The following is a 25,800-nucleotide window of genomic DNA, read 5'->3' as shown; positions in this document are numbered from 1 at the left end:
GCAAGTTTGCCACAAGAAAAAAAAGAACACATTAGCATATATTGCCCACGGAATTCAAAGAAGAGATGATTCTCTCCTAAACATGTCTTTCGTTGGTATCATTACATATGGCTGAATTGTTGCTTCCATAACAGAAGCAACTTAAGAATCATATATCACAAAAACCCAAGTCCCTACACTTGGAATCATAAATCATCACTACACATTGTTATTCTTAGACTTGTCCTGTTCTTAACAGAATATTCTTACCAACTCAGAAGCACATGTTAGCTGGTGAAGATGTGGAACTACCAGCCTTGACATGAACTGGTTTCCATACCATTCCTTCCTTGCCACAACCAGCAGGGGCAAACTCATCATCCTTGCCTAAAATGTACCCTGCAATAGCACCTTTATTAGCAGTATTTGCTGCCGTCTTTTCTCTTTCAGCCTTGGCTTTCAGACGGATACGCTCGGCCCTAGAGCCGATTACCTGACCTAGAATGGAAGCTGCAATCGTGACGGCCATAGCATTTTTGGGCATCAGAACAGACTTCCTAAGCATGGCAATGAAGGGCACGGATGCGTGCACTGCTGCAAACCACGACAAAGAAAATTTCCGAGTGTGCTCCCTCCATATGCCAAGGGGAATGTTGGCTGCTATCCCTAAGGCCCCAATTACAAGCATCTTTTCAGGGAGTGGCTGAGGGCGCAGGGTCTTGACAAGGGCAGTTCTAGCAAGGGCAGCCCTGGCGGCAATTATTGCAGGAGGGCATTTAAGCTTCATGCCAGCCGGTGGCTGAAGAGCTGTTGCAACAAGGGGAAGGACATGGCTAACAGCTCTGTAGGACTTGGCAATTGGGCAGTTCCCAGTCTCTAACCACTCGTTTCCAAGTGCCTCGTGTTTTGATGAATCATCTCCCTGAAAAATTCAGAACACAATCAATGTTAGGTCCCTAATCCCAAGTATTTAATAATTCCAATAATATGTACATCAGTACGTGGTTAGTGAAGAAATCAGTGCTTAAACAATCAATCATTTAGAAGAGTATTATCGAATTATTTACAGTAGAAATGACAAATTCATTGCAACATGAAGGAACCAATGAGCAAGGCTCAAAGTCTTATATTCATATGATTGTGGTAGCCGGATTGTGAATTCTGATATATTGTTAGTATTTCTTAAATCAAATATGGATAAAGTAATATGTTGAACATTGAATAGCTTCAATTCTTGGGAACAAATTGTATTATCCTGTCCAAGAATATACCTGAAAAGACCGGTCTTTCTTTTTGGATGACTCGGACATCTTTTTCTGATTCTTCCAGTTCTTGGAGAAGAAATCAAAGCTGAATGGTCCCCCAGGTCCAAATGATGACAAACTAATGGTGGCTGCTTTTGCAGCCAAAGGATTAAACTGGGCTGCAGGCTCGAGTCCCAGTTTTTCATCATGAGAAAAAAACCTCCCCGAGAGTGGTACTACTCCATCCCTCCCATGAAATAGCTTAAAAGCCATATCAAAATTGGGGCCATCTTCAAAGATTGGACCTTTGCCTCCCCTTGCCTGAAGAAATGGAAGAAATAAATAGTCTTATAGGATCATAGCAACACCAAAAGATCAATGGTGTGGAGAGCAAAAGTATCACATTGTCATGCACTATTTCGATATTAAAAAAGTTTAGTATATGACTGAATTATTTTGAATGAAATAAACAACTTACGGGAATGGGGAAGTTTAGAGAAGAGAAAGAGAAACTGGTAGGCTGGTTAATGTTCCTCAAAAATGGACACCTTTGGATGTCTTGGTCATTAAAGGGGCAATCAGATGTCTCCTCATTCATTCCCTTAAAGAAAAAATCCATTGCTTCGATTCTCTGAGCAGTTCCCCTGTAAACAGGGAATTGAAATGAACTTTTACATTGTACATATGAATAAATTACAGTGCAAACCAAGAAAGGATTCTATAGGCGAAAAAAAGCTAGCCAGTGCATCAGCTTCTGAACTGCAACTCTACCCCTTGCTTGAAGAGGTTATTTTTGTATGTGACACATAGGTTGCAACTAGGTCTAATAACCCCAGCAACATAAAAAAAAATTATTACATCCATGATACACTCAAAAATATTACACGCTATTGAAGATATATAAAATCATATTTAATTGGACAATGATTTCAAAAATGCAGAGTTAGCCATATAGAATTAGGGTAAAACAATAACAGTGCAAGAATCTAATACCGAAGAATGGGCCTCAGAAGGAACACCCCAACAGCCTGACTCATTCCTCCAATAACAAGACCTGATTCAAGCCTTCTCAAGCCACCTACCAAAAACATATAGGTACATATACATGTAATCTATATATTTAGGTAGCCTTGTGTCTTATGATAACTTAATTGGAAGTTATATGGCTTCTCCTGTGTATGAGACTCCCCATTTTGAGAGGGTAGAGGAAGGATTGTTTTTCTACATGGTCTTACCCTTGTTTCACAAAGAGACTGTTTATACAACTCAAACCCTAAACCTTGCAGTAACAAAAGAAAAAACTTACTATTTTTTATTTGTTTTCAAGGTTCGGCCTTAGAAATCAGGATTTTTATGCATAAATATGTTCTTTACTCGTCAAGAGAAAAGTCAAGTAAAGTATGATTGTGCATAAGAAATAGTATGATTTATGCACCAAACAAGGCTTAATAACTAAAACCCATAATACAATCAGGTGAATTAAGTCCCGGATATCGATTTATTTTCTTCAAAAATAAGGGGGGGGTGAAACGACAAAGAAAATGTTGTTGGGGATATCTAGTCATTATATCAGAGCCTGATCATATATGTTTCTGCAGACGTAGGATTGAACAAGAGATCAAAAATAGCTGATAATGCCTACAGCAACATCCACAAAGAACAGGCATAAAAATTCAACCCCAAATCCAGAATCAAACCCAAAAGGTTGGATTTGGATATTTGGAATCCAATTTGGAACTGAGAGACAAATCACAATCCCAACTTTACAAAGAACCGTTCATAAAACACCCCCAGAATCAACGGCCTGAAGAATACAAATAAAACCCAGAAAGAAAAGCCAAAAATCGATTACTTCACCACAATCGTACAATCCTAATCAACAGAACACCCAGTTTTTCAACTGTACACAATCACACCAAGAACACCATTGGGTATCACGATTCAGACCACCAAATTCAATGCAGATACACATATCCATATTTGTGTGTCTATAATATATAATTAGCAAAAGAAGAGAGATGGGTATTATAGAATCGATGGAATTCTGAGAGGAAAGCACGTACAACAATGTAGGCAGTCAAGTATTCGCCGGAAATTGCAGAGCCTGGATGGAGGAGCTGAGCGACGTGTGGTGGGCACAGACGGAGCGGTGTAATTGTGGCTCTTGACCTGCTCAGACGGTTATATTGTATCGTTCATACAGCTGGGCTTTACCTGCTGTTGCCGGTGGCAATAGTAGTTGAACTGCTCCACCACAGGCCACCTAAATGGAGCAAAAATAATTGCATTTAAAATTAAAAAAATTAGATAATTTGCAAAATAAAGATTATAATGAATTTCTTCCTATCACCGCATTTATGTTGTTATTTATTTATGTTCTTAATTACATAAAAAAAAAAAATTATAGAAAGTGTCTCGAACATATTAGGGTTCGAACTTACGACTTATAAAAATGACATCGATATATTATGAGTTTGTCCTTTATTATCCAAACTGTATCCGAGAGCGAGAGCAAGATTAAGATGAATTGCTTCCTCAATTGTTTTGGTGCACATAATTTGTAAAATTATTATCATTAAATTAAATATTATTTTTGAAATAATTGCAATGTTATTTTATAGTATTTTAAGATAATAAAAAAAAAAGAAATCAGAATGATAAGGAAAGGCCTCGAAGATTGCGTCTGCAAACGAGCTGACGGATCCTGCGTGGTCCGGTCCCAATTGCCAACTCGTTGAATGTCTCAATATAATTTCAAAAATGGCACAACTGCCCCTCCTTGCAAAACGCGGCCATTTACTCCCTTTTGGACAAAACGGTCATTTTAGTTGCTGTCTCGATGGAGAACCGCCCACGTTCCAATCGTGGAATCCACCGAATGGCATGGGTTCACACGCCACCTACTCTTTGTACTTTAGAGAATAATAATAATAATATCGATATTTTAGAAGAAATTGCATGCAACACCCATAAAGTTTGGCAAAATTGTAAAAAGCTTTTCAGATTTAAAAAAATAATAATTCTTTTTCTTAAATAAAGAGATAAATTGGACAATTTACCCTTCATTCTATTTCTTCTCTCCTTTAATAGAAAAATAAAAAATAAAAATAAAAAATAAATATTGTGTCGATCAAAAATGATAAAAAAATATTGATGACGAACGATGACGAACGAAAGTCGATGATGAATGTAGCATTTATGAGATGAGAGAGAAATGAGAGTGAAAGAAAAAAAAAAAAAATGATCTTATATGTAATGTAATGATAATTTGATCATTTTTAATAATTTTTGAACATAATTAATTAATGATAAGAGAAAACTTATAATATAACATTAATTCTCAAGATTACTTATTATATTTTTCAAACTTCAAGTGTAATTTTTACATTTAATTATCCCAACCTTGAAGGGTATTATATGTAATTTTTTTAATACTTTATAATTATTTATTATATTTTAAGTTAATTATTATTTTTAAGAAAGGGAAAACATGTGCTCATCCTAAAGTTTAAGGTAATTGCAAAAAGCACCTTTAATATTTGAAAAAACACAAAAAGTACTCTCGAGGTTTATGTTACAATTTTTCACCTCGCGACCGTATTTGAACTTTATAAAATAATTAAAATATCTTTATATTTAAACTTTTTTTTTCTTTTTTTATTCTTCTTTTTCTTTCTTTTCAAATCCTCTTAAACGGTAGACAACTATAATTGAAATTTAAAGAATATTTTTATTGAATTTAAATAAAAATCAATATTGTCGACAAAATAAATATTAAGAGTGTGTTTGATTGAATTACCTAGAATTTAATTTTAGGTAATATTGCCTAGAAAACAAAAACCATCACACCCTCTTAGAAAATAAATTTTATAGAAATAACCTTTAAATGGTTATACCATACATATTTTTTCATAAAAAAATTAAGAGTGTTTGATTGTTTTCCATAAAAAATGTATAATAATTACATATTTTTCATAAAAAATGTGTACAATCAAACACACTTTAAGTGTTTAAATAAACTTGGCAATTACAAAAAACAACCCGCTAACACAAACTTATCTCCTAGAAATCCTCTATTGTTTTAATTTATCCAATCCAAAATTTTAAAACTATCATTGACCGAAATATGGAAATTAAAAAATATATACAATATATATATATATATATTGTAGCTCAAATTTGAATTCGTCTCTAACATTCTCCTTATTAATTCAAAGAGCTTCAACTCCTATCGTGACTCAAAATTCTTTGAATTTTGCTTCATTTAACGAAAAATGCTAGAAAGCCCGACGGGCTTATCGACGGATTTACCGAAAGGGGGCAAAAAATCGATTTTTCCCCCACGCCCTGCTTTCTCCCTCTCTCTCCCATGGATTCCTCCCCTCATGTTCTGTGCATCTCCCATGTCATGGCCGCCACCTCGCCTCGTCTCTGTCGCCTTCCTACCATGGCCACCTCGCATCGCCTCTCCCTCGCTGCATCGACTGTCAGTGAGGCGGCCATGGCAGAGAAGCAACGGCAGCGAGGCGAGGCTGCAGCCATGGCAGGAAAGACGCACAGAGAGGAGGGATAGTGGCCCGCTTTGCAAATTTACAAAGTGGGCAGGGCAAAATTGTCTTTTTTGCCCTCTTCTGTGAGCTGCTTGATAGGCCCGTCGGACCCTGTAGAACGACTCTTTGTGAACGTGTCTCCCGATTAACTGTCAGTGTTGACTTAATGTAGCTCTGTAACTCCATTAACAACTAATTCTCACATAAAATGATGCTTTATTTCAACATGTTTTGTTCCTCTTTGTTGTATTGGATTTTTAGACAATGTAATTGTGGATTTATTATCACAGAAGATTACAGTTGCCTTCTTTTGTTCTTGCCTTAAATCTGTCAAAATTCTTCTTAGCCAAACAGCTTGACAAGCTATTGTTACAGCTGTATACTCAGGTTCCATGCTTGAGATTGTGCTTTGTTGCTTGTGTTTGAGGACCATTGAAATGGCTCTTTCATGAACCAAGGCTAACCGCATAACATGTTGAAAAAAAATTGAAGGTGGAATAGAAAGAAAACGGTGATTAATTAAGCTTGAGACGCGATATCATTGTCCTAAAGATAAATTTCGTCACACACAATAATAATTATATCAAAAGAGGTTATTCCTAGAATACAACAAACTCTTCTTATATTACTAACTATAGAGTAATAGTAATATAAGGTGACAGGAACAACAAAAGAAATAAAACTTAGAAAATGTTAATACAAAAGAAAATGTAATATTAGAGAAAAAAAATAATGAATTGAAATAGATCTATTATGTGTGAGTGGATCTATTTATAGAGAAAAAGTGAGCAATCTTAATTTGATAACTTCAGTCATAATTTTAATAGTAAATTAAATTTGTCCAATTTCACCAATGCAGCCACAATTTTAATAGTAAATGAAAGAAGATGTTGGAAATTATAAACAACCAAAAGGAAGAAGAAGACAATTCCGGTGCCAGCAAGCGAAAAGGCTTTGAAGAGGAATTACCAACTTTGACAATTTGACAAAGTTGAAGAAGGAAAGGGAAAATGTCTTTAAGATACAGTTTAAGTGATTGAGTCACGATAAATTGAGATTCACGCTAATAAGTCGTGAATTTAATTTTTTACCTTGAGCAATGAGGTAAAATCTTCATTTTTTATTTACCTTCTTTGTCGAAATTGAAGACATGAGTGGCGGGAGACCGTGCAAGAGTGGTAATCTCAAGAAAAAAAGAAATATCTGTGGAGAAACAGTTGCAACTATATTATATATATATATATAATTTAAATATTTTTTAAAATATTATTATTTTTATAACATAACATAGCCTATTGTGTGTTGTTTTTATCATCAATACAAGAAGCTTAAGCACTACTTCCATAGCAACAAGATGATTTAATTTGCCTTTTAAATGCCTTGAACATAGTAGAGAATTCTCTTTGCCGCTCCCAAATGATTTCTGTTTGGCCTAGCTATGCATAAAGTGAGAAATCAAACTCACCATAAAGACTATCTAATCTTGTGTGATTGGGATACAATATTCCCACAATGTTTCTTAACTACTTCTCATCAACTTTTTCAACTCTATCATCCAAAGAGAGCTTCTTATTTATAATATTTAATGGAGTCTTGGCAGCTACATATTTCTTTTGACAAATAAAAATACCATGTGAATCTTGCACTACTTCGATACCCAAATTAAAAATAATGTGAGGAACGCAAATCAGACATTTCAAAAGTCTGCATCATCATCATGGACCCATCAAGCATTTCTACCATTTGAGAAGAACTACCAGTATAAACCCATGTTATCAACATATAAACACACAGCCAACAAATAACATAAAGAGTAGGTTCATTTGCACTTTTCTGGAAATTATTTTTAGCAAAATAGGAATCAATTTTGCTATATCAGAACCCCCCCCCCCCCCCCCCCCCCTTGGGGCTTGTTTTTGAGCCCATAGAGTGCCTTGTGCAACTAGTTGACTTTCTGTTCTTGATCCTTCACCACAAAGACTTGAAATTGTTCTACATATACATCTTTTAAGGTGTCACCATTAAGAAAAGCTAATTTTATGTCCAGTTGATAAACTTCCCATCCATTGTGGGCTGCCAAGGCTAAAAGGGTTCAGACTGTCAAAACAAACAACTGGAGCACAAGTTTCGGTTTGGAATTTGTGTATATATTCCCTATATCCACCAATAAATAGTGCTGTGTGTCTTTCCAAATAACCATCCAAATTGAATTTGGAATTGTAAATCCCAAGGTCCATGTCTTGTTCTTCTCAATTGCTTTAATCTCCTCTCTTTTCTCATTGCGATTGGCCATTCTTCTTTCTCCATCGCATCTTCATAAAAGGTGGGGTGGGTTCCAAGGCAACGTTGTCACATTACTGATAAATTTTAGCAAGGCTCCTTATGCTTCTTGGAGTTGATTTCAGAGCTGATGAGGAGAACTCATGTCGACTGTTTGGCATAAGATCAATAGGCTCTTGTGGGCTGTCTAACTCAGAATTTGAAATCTCCATATTACTAGGCTACAAAGCACCATCTCCCCAGTTCTATGCATCATTTTCATTAAAAACAACATCATGACTAACAATTAATTTTCCGAAATTGCAAGCTTCACAAAGATGTCTTTCACCTCTCATATAATTAGAAGGCCATTCACCATATATTCTTCTTACACAGCAAGGTTAGCTCATCAAATTTAGATGGCCATATCGTTGATGTCAAAGCCAATGATTATCACTGTAGCACTAAAAACATTAATAGGAACTTCTAAAAACACAAGGAAAAACATCTTATTTTTACCCACTTTAGCTAAATAAATTAATTTCATGCTCTTCTTATCAGATATCATGCATTCATCATTACCAAATACCCACATAGTAGCCTTAATTTCTTCAGCAACTGACCCACACTATATAATCAGATTTTGAGCTAACTCAGGCACATACATCACATCACGCAGTAATTTCTCTCCAAATTTTATCATCACAACAATGGTACCCATTCCACCGTTGTTCTTGCCCATCATTGCTTCCATTTTCATGAAATCATCAATCTCCACAAACAACCTTTTGCTGCCAAGCAATCATGCATGTGATTATTGAAATCACTATCCAGGTATCAAACATCTTTTTCTTCATTCATATTGTAATTTTCAAGTAGGTGTCATGCTTTCCTTTGATGTTGTGGCAGCCATGACTTGTGGAAAAATGGCATCATCTAGTGCTGCTTAATTGTTGAATTAAAAATAAAGCCTTGGCATGCATCCTTACTTTGCTTTTCCCTTATAATGAGCTTTTCTACATATGCAAGTTCTCCAAGACCATTCTCAACTAGGTCCCATAGATTATACAACCTCCTCATCTTGTACACCAGAACTGATAGTTTAAGACCAGTAAAGGTAGGAGGAACATTTTGAGATGATGAATTTCCTAAACACTAGTAGAAGCCTAAAGCTCTAATACCACACTCTTCAACTGTGTGGTGGAATTCCACTCATAACAAGAATTGAAACTTGAAGAATATTTTTATTGATTTTAAGTGAATTGTCAACAAAACAAATACCAGGTGTTTAAATAGCCTTGGTTGTTACCACAAAAAAAAAAAAAAAAAAGCCATTAAACAAGCTTATCTCATGAAAATATTTTATGATTTGAATTTATCCAATCCTAAATTTTAAAACTACCATTGACTGATAAATGGAAATGAAAAAGAAATATCACAGCTCAAGGTTGAATTAGTCTCTAACAAATCCCTTATATGATTTTTCCTTTCCTGATCGGTGATAACAACTGTGGTTGTTCATCTCTCTCTCTCTCTCTCTCATTCTCTCTCATTTGTAATAGTGGGAGATTGGTCAAGGAGGCGGCAACAAGGCATTTGGTCACTGCAGTAGTAGATAAGAGTGCAAATAATAACAACGGTTACAACAATAGTCATCTAGTCTTTCTCTTCACCCTCTCTAACTTTTTCTTCTTCCCCCTCTCTCTCTCTTCTTGGAACTTAAATTTGGGTTCATTGTTAATCCAAGTTTAAGATGAATAGTTTCACTCTCTTTTTCTTTTTTTTTTCTTATCTCTTTTTCTTTTCAAACCCAAATCTATGTCCATTGTTTATCTTGAACCCAAATCTAGATTTGAGATAAAATGTTTCACTCTCTCTTTATTTTTATTTCATTCGACCTTAAATCTAACTTTATTATTCATCTCAAATCCAAATCTAGGTTCTCTCTTTATGTGGTTTCTTCTCCTTCTTATCTCTCTTTCTTTCTCTTTTTCAAACTCAGATCTAGGTTCATCGCTTCATCTTGAACTTAAATTTGGGTTAATCACATCTTGAACTTAGATGGATTTATTGCTATTGTAACATGGAAGTGGGTTTTATTGTGGGTTATTTGCTAATTTTTTTTATTTTTCAATATGAAAAGAGAGGACAGAGAATAAGGGTAAATTAATTATTTTATCCATTTATTTAACAGTATTGCTATTTCTTAAACGTGAAAAGTTTATTTTAATTTTGTCAAATCTCAGGGATGTTCTTTGCAATTTACATTTAATAAAATACTTTGAGCAGAAGCTTTATATAATTACAGAAAATATGTTTTAAATTTAAATGCCATTACATTTTTCTTAACATGGATTTTTTAAGATCTATATAACAGCGAAAAAATTAGTGTAATTTTTAAAACTTAAGAGGCATGTGTTGTAATTTAATTATGAAGTCTCACCTCAAATATAACTTACTCTATTTTTTATTAGCTTCTTAAAATAAAAGACACTTTGTAACTCGTTGTGATTGAAAATTTAAGGGTTTAGTTATTGAAATAATATTTTTTAAAAATAAAATAAAACTAAATAATATATCATCTTCTTTTTAACCCTCATAAAGCAAGATACTATGCATTAAGAGTAATGGTTGGTTAAGTATGAAGAAATGTATTTTATTTTCAGAGAATGTGCATTTATTACTTATCACTGATTTTATTAAGACAAGTAGATGACATAAAGGTTTGATTTTTGGTGATTGAATTGGTTGTCGACCCATTAACGAAGTTAGGTTTAGGTTGTGGTTGTGAAACATCTATGGCATTAATTAGTTTGAAAAATGATAGTTTTTTTTTCATTTGTTAAAAAGTATTATTAAAGCAATATAAACATATTTTAACAAGTGTTGTTGGGCATTTAGTCAAAAACAGTGGGCTCTGGTGGGCTGTGTAAAGCTTTCATAATGGGCCCAGTTAGCCCAGCTAGCCACTGGATTATTCTTCACTTCTTTATCCAAACATCCAAATAATTAATGTGCAAAAATTCAAACTTATGATTTATATAATATATCATGAGATATTAGTCACCATCTCCATCTCAACTATATTGAAGAGAATTGATCCGTTGCCCGATGCGACCTCAGAGGGGAAGTCACCATCCCCATCTCAATTATATTTAAGAGAATTGATATGTTGTTCGATACAAATTTCACAGAAGAAGAGGGGTTATGGTGCAAGGAGATGGGGCGACATGCACAAAGGGGAGCAATATATCAATTCCGTTATCTTTAATGATAATTTTATTTTTTAAGAAAATAAGAAAAACTAAAGAGAAGAAAAGATATAAAGGAATAAGATTTGTTTTTTCTTTTAAAAATATATAGACATCAGAAGGGAAATGGATTACAATAGAGAGGGGTAAAAACTTTTATTTTTTTACCTTCAACATACTCCTTTCATGTGATTGAACTTTAGTGATGAAGTAAAAAAAGTAAATAAATAACATTAAGAGTATAATAATAGGAGTTTTATGGATGGAGTTAGACTTAGGAAATATAAATTCAAATTATTGTGATTTGATTGTTTGTCTAACTTAGTCTGATTTTTATTTTGTTTTGCTTTATTTTTTTTGTCCCTATTGACAACAAGTTAGGCTCCAGTTACACCATTAGGTGTACAAATTGATTTGAAAGACCTACATATATTATAATATACATAATATCAAGATATTATTATTTATTTAATATGCTTTTGTCTTTATATGTTTTGTTTATGCTTTTTCTTAGAATTTATATTGAAATAAGCTTTTTATATCTTAATATTTTTATGTTCGATAAATAAGTTTATCTATTTTGACATTTTGTTAAATTTTTTATATTATTATTATATTTATTAAAAATAATATATTTTCCTAGCACGTATCCACTTTATTTGATGAGCAATGTCTTAACATGTGACTTTGTCCGGCCGTACTATATTACCATGCTTTAGCGTTGATGCGTGTTGTCTTATTATAAGACAAAGGTCTCCTTCCACTTAATGACTTATAATAATTAGCGAATTGAATAACATGACTACCAACCACCACCTTAGCTTTCTACTTTCTAGTGCCATGCCTATTGGCCACTGACCAGGTATAACTTTTAATTAATTATTGTTACATGTATATTACGCAAGGTACGTATTATTATGAGTGTTAATTACTTTCGTAACCATCAAAGCTAAATCCTATGTAATGTAGAGAGAAATGATGTATTTATAAAATTAAAAAGTTAAGAAAATAAATTAAAAAAAAAAAAGAAAGGGTCAAAGTCGTCCTCAGAGCACAAGTCAAGTGATTGGGCCATGATCAGTTGGGATTCTTACTAATAGGTTAGGAGTTCGATTTCTTGCCCTGCACAGGCCCAAACCTATAGTGTAATTCAAGAACTCATTGTCTCATGACCCATAATTATGTTAATTTAGGGGTCCATAAATTTGAGAGAAAATTGATAATTTTGTCCTTATATCAAAATGACAATTTTGCCCTTATATAAATTTTTTCCCCCACCCAAAAATTTGCAAATCACAACACACACACACACTTCCTCTCTTTAAATAATTGATTTAACTCTAACAGTCTGATCTTAGATCCGACTGTATTTTTATTATGAAATTAGCCTCGATCTATAAGACCGTAAATCTTTTAGTTTTATCAATAATTATTTTTAATATAAATCCATGATATATACATATATACGAATGGTTTGAGTTAGGTCGAAAGTTTAATTTTAGATATATGGAGATTTGGGCGTTGGATCTTGTTAGATTTTTGGTATGTTGGTCGATGGGGATAAGAGTATTGGGTGATTGCCTCTGATCGCCAGAAATCACTGACCACGGTGACTGGTGGGGTCTAGAAGTAAGATCCCCTTTCTTGAGCTATTTATATTTTTGTTATTTTTTATAATATATATATATATATCTTAGTGAACTAGAAGCTTTGTTGGTAATGGGTAACTAAAATTTTATGCATTTATTGGTTTGACAAAAGAAAAAAAAAATATTCACCAATGGTGGGTAGGTATTGGGAGTAAATTCCCTGTTGAGATTAGTAGTGAAAAAATTAAAGAACTTTGGGAATATATGTAGAGAATTTATGTTTTATTATTATATATTCTCATGTGATACTTTCAATTATTAGTCCAAACATGTGTAAGTATTTCAAATATTTGTTTTGATATACTTTAGAATGCTTCAATTTCAAACTCAATTATTCTGGTGACTATATCTATTACAGCTGCATTTGTAGAAAGAAATTTTTTCAAGTTGAAATTGATCAAAACTTATCTCTGCTCAACTATATCACAAGATAGATTGAATGGAATAACTATGTTGTCTATTAAGAAAAAAAAATGCTCGAACAACTTGATTATGTAAATTTGATTAATATTTTTGCCTCTAAAATTGTAAGGATTGCAAGGAGGGTAGTTTTTAATTGATTATTTAAAAAAATTTGATTTTATTCTTTGATATGGTATGAATATTTGTTTATTTTTTATATTTTATTATAAAAAATAAAATTTGAATATATACTATGATTTAGGAGCCCATTTTTTTATTTCGACTCAGGGCTCTAAAATTTCAAATACGACACTGATTTTATATAATAAGGTAAAATCTTTATATATAATTTACTTCATTTACTGAAATTCAGAATACGAGGAGTGAAAAATAAGGGTGATAATTCTAAGAAAGGGTCAAAGTCAATGGTGAGTAATGAATAAATAAATGATGAATACATGGGCACAGGAGACGCTATAAATTTGAACAAATTAATAATGCAGGTTGCAGAGAGCTTAAGTCTAAGGATGTGGACCGGGGAATGCCCAAATGGTTTGACTCATTCCTTGCCGACTCCTTGCTATTATTCTTAATTTGAACAAAATTAACTTTATCCAACAATCCTTACCGACTTAGTTGAAATAAATAAAATCAATCAGTTTGGAAAACAACTCCTCTCAAATGGATAGATATAGTCAAATGGGGGGGGGGGGGGGCACATGCCCTATGCCCAATTATTGTGATTGTTTCGTTTGGAACCCTATATGACCTAATAATAGTAACTTGTCTTCTTAAAGAATATATACCAAAAAAATCATATGGATATATAATTTATTGTACATTTGGTAATGGGTGGTATATGACGTGATGGGTTGGAAGTTGAGAGTCACATTTGCAGCATTTGGAGGGCTACCAAACCATGTGAGGCCATTGAATTATTTTCCCCGCCTCTTTTGACTTTCAGTATACTTACCCGTTTCCCAGCATGATCCCATCCCATGCTCCCATTTTTGCTGGCTTCCAAGCACCTATTATCTTTATTATTATTATTATGTGCACCTCATCCACAATAATGCCAACTTTCTCATGCATTGAATTTACACACCCATCATTATGCATAAGCAAACAATCTAATCTATCAGAGAATTAATATAATCTAATATAGAGTTGATATGTTATCCGTGTCAGACAAGATGGTGTGTGGGCCCCACCACCTTCTTATGGGGTTCACGTCTCTTCTCTCAAATTAATCGTGTCGAACAAATGTTATGTTGTTCGATATGACTAATATAATAATTTTATAATTTAATATGCATTTTTTTTTAAAATTACTCGCACTAAATAAATATATAAAAATTTATTTGTAAGCTTTTAAAGAAATTTCAACTTCTATTACAAAGAGTCCTATTATAATTCCTTTTCTTGCCATTAGGATAACCTTTGCTTACATACGATACAAAAGAATAAGAATTCACGATCATAATTTTTAGGTATATATTGAATAGATTCATTAGATATATTTAAAAATGTGACACAAAAAGATTATCAAAATATTATTTCCAAAAAAGCCAATATGGCATACTACCCTAAAATCGGGCTAATAATGTGATGACATGTGATATTTTCTTTGATCCATATCCAAATCTAAAAGAGTATTCTAGATCTAACTTTCAAATTTCAGTCCATAAGATCTCGGATTAGAATTAATAAGTCTATCTTCATTTAAATTCAAATTAAAAATTTTGTTATTTGATAAGAGCTAACTTTAAGAATCCCAAGAAATTCTTATGGGGACTAATCCCAAATATCTAGTTTTTTGGGGGGTATATATGTAAGGAAGAACCTCCATAGATAAAATTATTTGATTACAACATTTTTATATATATTTTTTAAATTTTACTACTACCTCGAGTGTTGAAGGCCATATAGGTAAACCTAGCTAGTCTCACCTCACTTTCTTGTAAAAGCACTGTTCAAGAAGTCAATCACGAGATTTAGATCTCAAGATCCAATTTCCAAAACAGCACATGGGAATTAATTTCACCTCTCATCATTAGATAGCTAGTAATCAAAATGTCAAAGCACATCAAGTAAACAAATAAAAATCCTTGTATGAACTTCCTTTCATATAACTTTGAATCCCGGTGGCATAGCAAGTTATTATAATAACTCACTACCACCGGAACAAACCATAGGAGTCTACAAAAGGGTAATTTTTTTATTTATAGCTTATGTCATTTGGGTCATTTATTGTGATTTATTTTTGGCATTTTAGATTCAAATGGTTTATTTATTTTAAAACTAAAACATTAATAAGTTACACTTAGAGCGACACTCTACATTTATATATTATACATTTACATTGATAAGTTACACAACACAAAACATTAATACAAAAATGTCACCACAAATATTAAAATTAAGCATAGAAATAGCATTTCTGCATTTATTTCATTTTAATGTTTAATGTTGAAAAATAAAACATGTAAAAAAATCAGCATATACAGTATAATAATAGTATTTTTATATGAGAATTAGTTATTTTCTTTGCATAAAATAAGTGAGCGAAAGACTTAGGATTCCTCTTCCATCATTTCATTGTCCTTGTCCCTGCTACTGACTGCCCACCTTGACTTCCCATGGCATTGGCCACCCTTCTAAAATCTAGTCCAATTCTAGCTACTTCTAATTCGTTTGTATAGTAAATTTGGGTTATGTATTTTGATCGATTTGCCCATAACTAATTCTAGATTTAGCTCTAAATTTGAATTTAAATTCAAATTTGTAATCACTATATGTAATTATAGGGTCAATAATTACAAATCAACGGTTGAATTCACTTTCTATATACTAAATAAGAGAAAAATATGTTCGTGTAGGGTCAAACGATAAAAATCCCTCACAAGAAAGGGTTATTCCAAGTATACTCGTGCATGCTAATATATGTATTAGATATATATAATGATGAAAAGACTACTAGATAATTGAAAAAAGTTGAAGTATTTGTGTGTCCTAACTTATATAAAAGAAAACAATCTCTTAAAATAAATTCTTGTGTATGGCTTTTAGGCTATGGCAAACAAAGGATTTTCAATTTTGTGATTTTGTTTTGGAACTAATAACTCAACCTACGAAAATTCAACCCAATTCTACTGTGCAAAATCAAGTAAGTCTAATTTCAATTTATGATGGTTTTCCTATTCCATTTGATTTCATATATTTCCAACACAATTTCTATATATTACAATGGAAATGGTCTTATCCATATCTCTTTCATTTCGTTAATTCTTATTGAAACTAGAGAATGATAGAAAGGGATGGAGAGATGAGACAAGGAACCTAATTGACAGTCGCCTAACTAAGGAACATGATCATGTAATAACAGCAATTAGGGGTCGCAGTGTAATTTACTCCAAAATATCCAATGGGGGGTAACAATGCAAATTTGGACAGATTATATTATTTGCTTGTCTTAGTCAAAACAAACATATTTAGAAATAACTGTGTCCTAACAAAAATAAAAATAAAAATTAAGTGTTCATCTGCAGTTACTGCTTCAAGTCAGTCACATCTTAGTCAAATTCTCTTTCTATTTATGGTTGAATTCCAAAAAACTGGTTCATTTCTAATTAGAGACCAAAGGAATCATGCAATAGTGTGGAGTTTGTTCGGACGATGGCCTAGGAAACAACAAATAGGACAATAGGTGGACAGGTGTCCGCCACAGAATTAACCTCAAATTTCAAAATTTAAGGAAATGGAAGCCTACTATTGTGTTTCAAAATTTAAGTCTATTTATTATGTACTAAAATAGATGATCATATAAATGTGGTCACGTTACCTTCAAAATGTTTTCATATATTAATTGGCTTGTTTGACAATAAAAGGACAAGAATTGACAGGAGAATAGGGCGTGCACGCCTGTCTTGGTCTTGGGCTAGCGCTAATATCAGAACGGCCATCATGGGACATGTCACGATACTGATTACTGACTCCCAGAACACCAATCATGCTATGCTACATTATTATTATTATTATTATCTTTGTAATAATTTTCATTTATTCTAAACAACTAAAACAATTATTTTTATATATAAAAAATTATAAAGAATATCCACATTAAAGACAAAATAATTAAGACCCACGACAACATACCACACTGTGAGATATTATTACATGTTTGTATTAATTATACGATTTTATTATATTATCTATCATAACATTTATCAGAAACGGATAAAATAAGGGGGGGGGGGGGGGGGTTGGGGGATTATGTAAGAATATTAAGCCTAATAATAATATAATAATAAAATAACTGCAATAGGGTTCAGAGCTTTGAAGCACAGGAACGGTTCGGAGATGTCGTTTTGACGTTTTCGAATCATTTCCCATTTTGGAAACATGAAAAACAGCCCGAAACGTTTTTCGGGCTGTTTGTGTAATTTTTGAAAAATTATGGGCCATTTTGAAATTTAAGAAAATGGGCCAGAAACGCATTTCCAATGACAAATCCAAACCTTCAGCAAACTGTCTTCTTCTTTTTTCAGAAGTAGGAAGGTGAAAGTTGTCGAAGAAGTGGGGGTTTTCAGGCCAGAATTTGCAGACCCAAACGGTGATTTCATCTTTAGAGACGACGAGAAAGAACCCAGCTAAGAAGTCCTTGTCTTGATCCCGAAATCAACTAGCAATTTGGGAGATTGAACGAAGGAAAGAACAGCGGAGCGAGTCTGGATCTTCAATTGTGATTCGAACAAAACCATTCGACGACAAGGGCGAGAGGCAAGGCGAAGGCTAGAATGGAGAGAGAAGTGAGGCGACGGCAAGATAGGCAACGACAGTGGCAAAACACTCTGACGAGAGGCATGCAGCGACAATGGCAGAACACTCCGACGAGGGGCGACGTGGGTCTTCTCTAGCTGCTTCAAAATCCAGCAACTTTGATATGCAACTCTAGGGTTTGCAAGTTGCAACTTAATATTATTTATATCATATAAATTATAAATTAATTTCACATACACCCTAAATTTTAAAAAATTACAATTTACCCCACGTTTTTCGTTTTCTAACTTTTTTGAAAAATGCCATTTCCACTCTCCATTTTGTATCAGAAACGTTTCGCGTTTCCATTTCCATGCAACCTAGGTTCAGAGACCTTCTTTGTGAAACAGTTCCAACCCTTTTATCACTGCGTATAAAATATAATAACATAAACACCCTTGAAATTTAGTTTAATAACATACAATACACTTTCACAAATTACACTAGTCACTTGAAGGGGAAAGATTATGTTTCCAGATAGACACGGCAAATTTCGATGGGGACTTGGTTTTTCTTCTAATTTCGTATTTTGATATTTCTCATTATAAATTTGCAAAATTTGTGAAAAAAACATATATTTTATTTTGTGGGTCTTTAAATAAACTGTACCAAAGAAAAACTAACAACGTTTGCAGAAAAGGTGTTAAGAGTTACATTTATAAATTCAAAGCCTTTGATCGTCACATAGTTTGGTGATTTATCAAAGTGTGAGTGGTTTAGGATGTAATGCTGAATGTTGGGCGGCATGCAATTGCAAAGAGTCAAAAAACCATGTGATTATTGGCTCACCTTCTTCCTCTTTTCCACATTATACTAACACCGCTCAAGGTGTTGGCTGTAATCAACCCCACCACCAAACAGCTCTGAAGTCAATAATAATCAGATTAAATAACATGGCCTGCCCTTTCCTCTCCTAGACTAAAGAATTTCAACAGTCTTCAATATACATGAGTAAGTGCATCAAAGCAAGTTTGGCACAGATCTATACTTGGGAAAATCTAATAAAAAAAAGCTTGGGAAGGCTCAATTTTTGGCGAAACTAAAGCATTTAATTTCAATTTTGAATGGATCCCAGAAAAGAAAAAGAAATTGGGTGGGGCCACTACTTTCAAGGTGTGGCAATCTTTTACCGTCTCGTGTGGACATCACAGATGGCAAAATTTCCACTTTTCCCTGTGGAATAAGAGATATTTATTGGTTGTCAATTATAAGGGTCTTTGCCCATTGTAACAATGGACGAGAAAATCCAGGAAAATTCAGACACTGTTTTTTAGTCTCTTTTCCTGTTTTTAGTTTTACCCTCTTTGGGATGGGTGGAAGGGGGAGCTATTTTGGTCCTTTATTTCACGAGAAGTTATGAAATTCACAGAGAGAGAGAGAGAGAGACCATGGTTTTGAACAATAATAATAAGTAAGGAGGAAGAAGATCTGAATTCTGGAAGGCCCACGCTTTTATTTAAAGGTTTTGGTGGCATCTCTCTCTCTGTGCAGACATGTTTGTGGGTGTTGGTCTTGAGATTTCTGAGAGCTTGCCCCCTCCATTATTCTCTTTATCCAAACTCTGTGAGAGAGAGATCTCATACCCCTGAAACATTCAAGCCTTTTTGGGGAAGAAGAAGAATAAGAAGAAGACATTTGAGTATTTTCAGTTTCGTCTGCAAAAACGTTCCCAGAAAGAAAGGTACTTCTCTCTCTCTCTCTCTGATTGTTTTTTTCAGATATAGAAATCAGATCTTTTCTTGATTTCATTCACATTGCAGCTCCTCCATCTTTCACATTTTCTTGTTCCTTTTTTAGCAATTGGGTTAAGTTCAATTTTGTGAAGCAGATCTTGTTTTGGACAAAGGATTCCTTTTTTTTTTTTTAGATTTTTTTCTAATTTCCATCTGATCAAAGCCGGAGAACTAATTCTTACCTAAAAAGAGAAGGAAAAAAAGAAAGAAAAAGGAAGCCTGGGAACGAAGATTTGGCAATAGGCCCGAAAAGAAAATTGGATGTTTTGACTACCATATATAACTAAATATTCTTTCCTATATATGTGAATAGATTCCTCTGGTTATTGCTTAAATTTCATCAAGATTTTTGAGAATTCTTTGCAGTTATTTTGTGGGTTTATTTTGCCACTACTGCTTCTACCTTTTCCTTCTTGGATTTTCTTTTTACGTGGTCACTTTTATTAAGAAAATCGGCAGACTGCCAACTTCTTTTAGAAAGATTAAATCGTCTGTCCACTGAAAATACTGAATGTATATACACACACAAATATGTGCATATCTTTGCTTTTTCTTTCGTCTGTTTTGGTCCTTTTGCATGGTTGCGTGGGAGAGAGATTGATTGATTCATTGTTCTTGAAATCTTTCCTGACTAAGCGGCCGAGAGGGCCCCATTTTAATACAAGGACGGCTGAATTTAAAGCTGTTGGGCCCATTATCATGTGGAAAGCGTAACGTGTCCCCAGTTGCTTTCTGATCTTCTGCTTTGAAAAAGCTTTTTCAGGCTGTTCTAATGGCGGATTTGACAATTAGATCTGCATCTAACCCTAATTCTCTGTGATTCTCAGTATGCCCCTGCCTTAGTTAGCCTTCACTTTCTCTGTTTTGGGTTGCATCAAAGCCCATCTGTTTCTGTTTTTCTTTTTCCATGGTGATGCCGATCTGGGTTTGTTAATTCGTCAATTGGGTTGGTCTTTCTTCTATTTTTCATTAATGGTTTTGCTTATTCAATGATCAATCGCACTAGACACACCTGCACATGTTTAATGAACGAAAGTTATTTAATAGAGTTATTACTTCTTACTTAAAATACTTAAAATTGAGTATCATTAATGGATGATCTGACTCCCAACCACTTCGTTTTATAGTTTTCTTAAATTGATAAGAGGACATAGCCGAATAATCGACACATGGCATGCAACAATTGCTTTTGATTTGGGGTTGCCATCAAAACGTTTTCAACAATTTAATTTTCTCTTGAACGATCAATGGTGTGTCAGCAATCAAGCAGAAAATTTGTGGAAAAGTTTATCAGATTCTTTTTTTTTTTTTTTTTTCTAGAGATGTTCTTGATGTGCCTTCCTTTGTTCCTATAAAGACTTGTTTCTACAACTTGTCCTGCAGATAATCGATTAGTTCGGGGACCATGAAGCAGAAAGAAGGCAAAGCGGGTTCTCAACCAGATAAAAGTTCTCGGGTAGTTCCCATGGTGATCATGGTCAGTGTACTATGTGGGTTTTCATTCTATCTTGGCGGCATCTTCTGTTCCGAGAAGGAGAGATACATTAGTAACGATGTCACTAAAACTATGGAATCACCCAAGGACAATGTTGCTGCCTCTGGCCCCATCCAGCTTAAGTCCATCGCCTTCCCTGAATGCGGCACTGGCTTCCAGGACTACACGCCCTGCACAGATCCGAAGGTAATTTCCCTATGCCGAATTTTCATTGTTCAGTGGATTTGTTTTATGCAGATAATAATGTTTTATTAATTGGTACTGCAGAGATGGAAGAAATTCAGTTTTCATCGGCTCTCCTTCTTGGAGCGCCATTGTCCACCCGCATTTGAAAGAATGGAATGCTTGGTTCCTCCGCCGGACGGATACAAGGCACCGATCAGATGGCCTAAGAGCAGGGACGAGTGTTGGTACAGGTAATATGGTGTGTCTTGCATCCTTATGACGGAGAGCTCTGTGGAATCGAGTCTTGCTAAATGAGTTATTTGGATTTGATTGAAGGAATGTGCCCTATGATTGGATCAACAAGCAGAAGTCTAATCAGAATTGGCTGAGGAAAGAAGGGGAAAAGTTCCACTTCCCTGGTGGTGGTACTATGTTCCCCAAAGGTGTCAGTGCTTATGTCGATCTTATGCAAGATCTGATCCCTGAAATGCAGGACGGGACTGTTCGAACTGCTATTGATACTGGATGTGGGGTGAGTTTCATTTCACTATAGTCTTCTTCTGTTTTGAGTGCCATTTGATCAGTTGAAATGCAGCAAGATCTGATCCCAGAAATGCAATGCGGGACTGTTCTAACTCCAAATCTAGATGCCAATGAAACAATCTTCGGGAAACTAGAGTTCTCTGCCTGATTGATGCATTTGTTTAGTGGGATGTCCATCATGGTGATTAGAGATCTTCTTGAAGAAAAGATTGCACCGTGCTCAAGAATTTTAACTCAATGGTTTATAAATTTTTGGTATGTGTTGAATAATTAGTCACTAAGTCTCTGCAATTGCAGGTTGCTAGCTGGGGAGGTGATTTGCTAGATCGTGGAATTTTGACAGTCTCCCTTGCCCCAAGGGATAATCACGAGGCCCAAGTCCAATTTGCTCTAGAACGTGGAATTCCTGCAATTCTGGGCATCATTTCAACCCAGCGCCTTCCTTTCCCGTCAAACTCATTTGATATGGCACATTGCTCAAGGTGCCTCATCCCTTGGACAGAATTCGGTAATTCATCCCTCTCAACTCATAAGGGCAGTTCTGGTTGTGACAGGAAAGCAAAACTATATACTAAACAATGAGCCTATCTTATAATTCAGGAAAATTTGTTTTTCCTCTGATCAAACTGTGAGCTTTAGATTGCATCAGTTTATTTCTGGTTATATTTATTTACTTATTTCAGGTGTGCAACAAGTCATTATCCATTGCAATAAACTTGCATATGGAAATACTGTGTTTTTCTCCATTTTCTACACTGGATCTAGTTAGGTGATAGCGTGCTTGTTTACATGTTTTGCATCACCACAATGGTGCTGCATTTCCCAATTTCTCTGAAATGAATCTTGTCTTCCATCATTTGTTACCGAGTTTTTTAACTGGGGGAAACATCATTTCCAGGTGGTATTTACCTTTTAGAAATACACCGGATTCTTCGTCCTGGAGGCTTCTGGGTTCTGTCGGGCCCTCCCGTGAACTATAAGCGCCGCTGGAGAGGCTGGAACACCACTGTGGAGGAGCAGAAATCTGATTACGAAAAGTTGGAACATTTGCTAACTTCAATGTGCTTTACAATGTACAACAAGAAGGATGACATTGCAGTATGGCAGAAGTCTAAAGATGACAGTTGCTATAAGAAACTTGCTGTCCCCGATGTCTATCCGCCCAAGTGCGACGATGGTACCGAACCAGATTCGGCATGGTACACTCCCCTAAGGCCTTGTGTTGTCGTTCCAAACCCCAAGCGGAAGCTAGAGCTCACGTCCATCCCCAAATGGCCGCAGCGGCTACATGTGGCACCTGAACGCATCGGTGATATTCGTGGTGGCAGTGCTGGCGCCTTCCAGATTGATGACGGAAAGTGGAAGGAGCGAGTGGAGCACTACAAGAAGTTGCTCCCTTCATTTGGGACCGACGGGATAAGAAATGTGATGGACATGAATACAGTTTATGGTGGTTTTGCTGCCGCTCTGATTAATGATCCACTTTGGGTGATGAACGTGGTCTCTTCATATGCTCCCAATACACTTGCCGTCGTCTATGACAGGGGCCTCATTGGAACCTACCATGACTGGTAATTCTGAATGGATTCTTATATGTGGATGGCATGCTTGCATTTGACACGTTTGTTTCTAGGATGATAGAGGGTTTTGTCTTTTTTCGCCTTTTTCTTCTGTTTTTGGATTCATTTGTTACATGTGTTGTAGGTGTGAGGCTTTCTCAACTTATCCTCGGACGTATGATCTCCTCCACCTCGATGGCCTTTTTACGGCTGAAAGCCAGAGGTAAGGGTTGAAAATTTCTTGTCTCCTTTAGTCAATTATCAAGGCAGAAGATTGACCATAGTAAACATTTGCTCATGGAAAATTCTTGATGTGAAACCTTTACTCCAAGAAAATTTAATCTGTCAGAGCACTGAATTTTGGTGCTGAAAGCTTATTGTTGAGATTTTTTGGTTCCTTTAGTCAATCATTGGTTATTCTGGTTGTTTGAGGGGCTATGGCATTTGCTGGTGCAGCTACATATTGAAAGTTCTTTGCTTAATCTATTTAGAAGTACACAGACACACACATTCAAATGGAACTGATTTTAGATTTCTTGCTATCAGTACCCCAAGTTTGTAGCCCTGACCCCGGATAATGCTTGGCAGGTGTGAAATGAAATATGTGCTCCTGGAAATGGATAGGATTCTTCGGCCAAAGGGGTATGCAATAATCCGTGAGTCCAACTATTATGTGGACGCTGTGGCCACAATTGCCAAGGGGATGAGATGGGGATGCCGCAAAGAAGATGCTGAAAATGGGGCTGAGAAGGAGAAGATCCTAATATGTCAGAAGAAACTCTGGTATGCCTCTAACCAAAGTTCCAGATGATAAACCAAGCAATGCCAAAACCGACCCAAGTATATTCGCACGACCACGACCACGACCACGCATAGGAGTGGAGATTGAGAAGTTCGCATAGGAGTGGAGATTGAGAAGTTATCTGTCGTAAAGAAATTAGTTTAAACCTATACCAGTAAGCTGAACTGAAATAGTAACTTAAGAATTAGTGATCTTTCTTCTTCTTCCCCCCTCTACTCCTTCTTATATAAATTACATTCTTTGTAAGCCAACAGGTACTGGGGATTGTACCCTTTTCTATTTTTTGGGCCTTTTCTTTGATATGGTCTCGGCATATATGTGAAGAATTGTGTTGGTTAAAAGCCACACCTCACAGCTTGTGATTTTGATGTATCTAAAGAAATTTGATTCCAAGTTTCAGTTCAAGAGAATGCTGCCTCTGTACTTTTAAAGATTTTTATCCTACTTGTCTTCTTAATTAGTCTTTTAGTTTCTTTTTAGAGAAATGATCTCAACTGCTGAAATTATCAGTTGGATTAGGAATTGTGTTCTCTGCTTTCCTGTGAAAGAGCACAGTATTGCAATGAGAGAACTGGCTTGCAATAGTAATTATTCCACAATTATAGACATCACATGAGGAGCTCTAGTTGTATCTTGGCTAGGATCAGACACATAGCTAATATTTATTTGGGTTTTTTCCCCATTTAGCAGGGATAACAATGGTATAAATCATGTATTGTGGAGATGTAGTCTTACATTAGCATGACTTTGACTTAAGGGTGAGTTATAGTGTAGGGTCATTCTTCTTTCTATGAGAGTCTTTTTCACAAACATGCAGCAACATCTATGCATGTTTTTATGCCAAAGTAAAAGTACCTTCTATATGACATAGCCACGTTTTTGTAAATAAAAAAATAAATACAAAAACGCTCAAACAACAGCCTAGATGTAGAAAGCTGGGCACGTACTTGCCCGTAGGACCCAAACCCATCAATTGGGTGGCCCAAACTGAAGGTGGAGCATAAACTAGAGAGTGAGAGAGAAGCACCGACACAAATAGTGGCAATCCACCAAGTACCAAAATTCAGAAGTGGCTATCTACAAACCCTCTTTTCATCTGCTCTCTCTCCCCTCAATGGCTAGCCCTTTTGCTTGAGCTCCTCTCTAGTAAGGCTGTGAGTGAGGGAGGATTTTGATTTGGGGTGTAAGGGAGTGAAGGGAGGTGGTTGAAGGGGACCAATTCCCTAATCAACTAAATAGGTCACCAAATAATCCATCAATTTTTAGGTTTCACCTAATCCCATTTCTAATTTTTTGGGTTGAATCAACCACTCTAGTTTGATTTTTCTCAATCATTGCTATTTTGTAAATA

General features: G+C 35.0%; 2 protein-coding genes across 4 annotated transcripts; one reads left to right on the top strand and one right to left on the bottom strand.

Moving 5' to 3' along the window:
* Positions 1 to 16: 16 nt before the first annotated feature.
* LOC127813732 (uncharacterized) lies at positions 17 to 3,454 on the bottom strand. Its single transcript, XM_052354861.1, has 4 exons — positions 3,287 to 3,454; positions 1,702 to 1,867; positions 1,251 to 1,544; positions 17 to 901 (listed from the first exon to the last, which is right to left on the bottom strand). Exons 2-4 carry the CDS (start codon positions 1,840 to 1,842, stop codon positions 254 to 256), a joined length of 1,083 nt encoding a protein of 360 aa, XP_052210821.1. The 5' UTR covers positions 1,843 to 1,867; positions 3,287 to 3,454; the 3' UTR covers positions 17 to 253.
* Positions 3,455 to 19,387: 15,933 nt separating this feature from the next.
* On the top strand, positions 19,388 to 24,886 carry LOC127813410 (probable methyltransferase PMT20). 3 transcript variants are annotated; one of them, XM_052354367.1, is made up of 8 exons: positions 19,388 to 19,833; positions 21,269 to 21,566; positions 21,648 to 21,796; positions 21,882 to 22,077; positions 22,386 to 22,596; positions 22,987 to 23,659; positions 23,793 to 23,870; positions 24,236 to 24,886. In XM_052354367.1, the coding sequence occupies exons 2-8, from the start codon at positions 21,291 to 21,293 to the stop codon at positions 24,456 to 24,458; spliced, it is 1,806 nt and encodes a 601-aa protein (XP_052210327.1). In that variant the 5' UTR covers positions 19,388 to 19,833; positions 21,269 to 21,290; the 3' UTR covers positions 24,459 to 24,886. The 3 variants fall into 3 exon arrangements, with proteins under 3 accessions (XP_052210327.1, XP_052210328.1, XP_052210329.1); XM_052354368.1 differs by lacking the exon at positions 19,388 to 19,833 and adding an exon at positions 20,085 to 20,831; XM_052354369.1 differs by lacking the exon at positions 19,388 to 19,833 and adding an exon at positions 20,916 to 21,135.
* The last annotated feature ends 914 nt before the right edge of the window (positions 24,887 to 25,800 follow it).

Source organism: Diospyros lotus, chromosome 11 (assembly GCF_014633365.1).
Source record: "Diospyros lotus cultivar Yz01 chromosome 11, ASM1463336v1, whole genome shotgun sequence".
Taxonomy (NCBI): domain Eukaryota; kingdom Viridiplantae; phylum Streptophyta; class Magnoliopsida; order Ericales; family Ebenaceae; genus Diospyros; species Diospyros lotus.
This window is presented reverse-complemented; position numbering and strand designations above follow the sequence as displayed.

Excerpts from the sequence above, each read along its gene's own strand:
- LOC127813732 (XM_052354861.1), bottom strand. The coding sequence starts at position 1,842 with ATGGATTTTTTCTTTAAGGGAATGAATGAGGAGACATCTGATTGCCCC. Across the intron at positions 1,545-1,701 it reads CTCTAAACTTCCCCATTCCC|GCAAGGGGAGGCAAAGGTCC; the intron begins GTAAGTTGTTTA and ends CCATTTCTTCAG. Across the intron at positions 902-1,250 it reads AGAAAGACCGGTCTTTTCAG|GGAGATGATTCATCAAAACA; the intron begins GTATATTCTTGG and ends TGAATTTTTCAG.
- LOC127813410 (XM_052354367.1), top strand. The coding sequence starts at position 21,291 with ATGAAGCAGAAAGAAGGCAAAGCGGGTTCTCAACCAGATAAAAGTTCT. Across the intron at positions 21,567-21,647 it reads CGCCCTGCACAGATCCGAAG|AGATGGAAGAAATTCAGTTT; the intron begins GTAATTTCCCTA and ends TTGGTACTGCAG. Across the intron at positions 22,597-22,986 it reads CATCCCTTGGACAGAATTCG|GTGGTATTTACCTTTTAGAA; the intron begins GTAATTCATCCC and ends CATCATTTCCAG.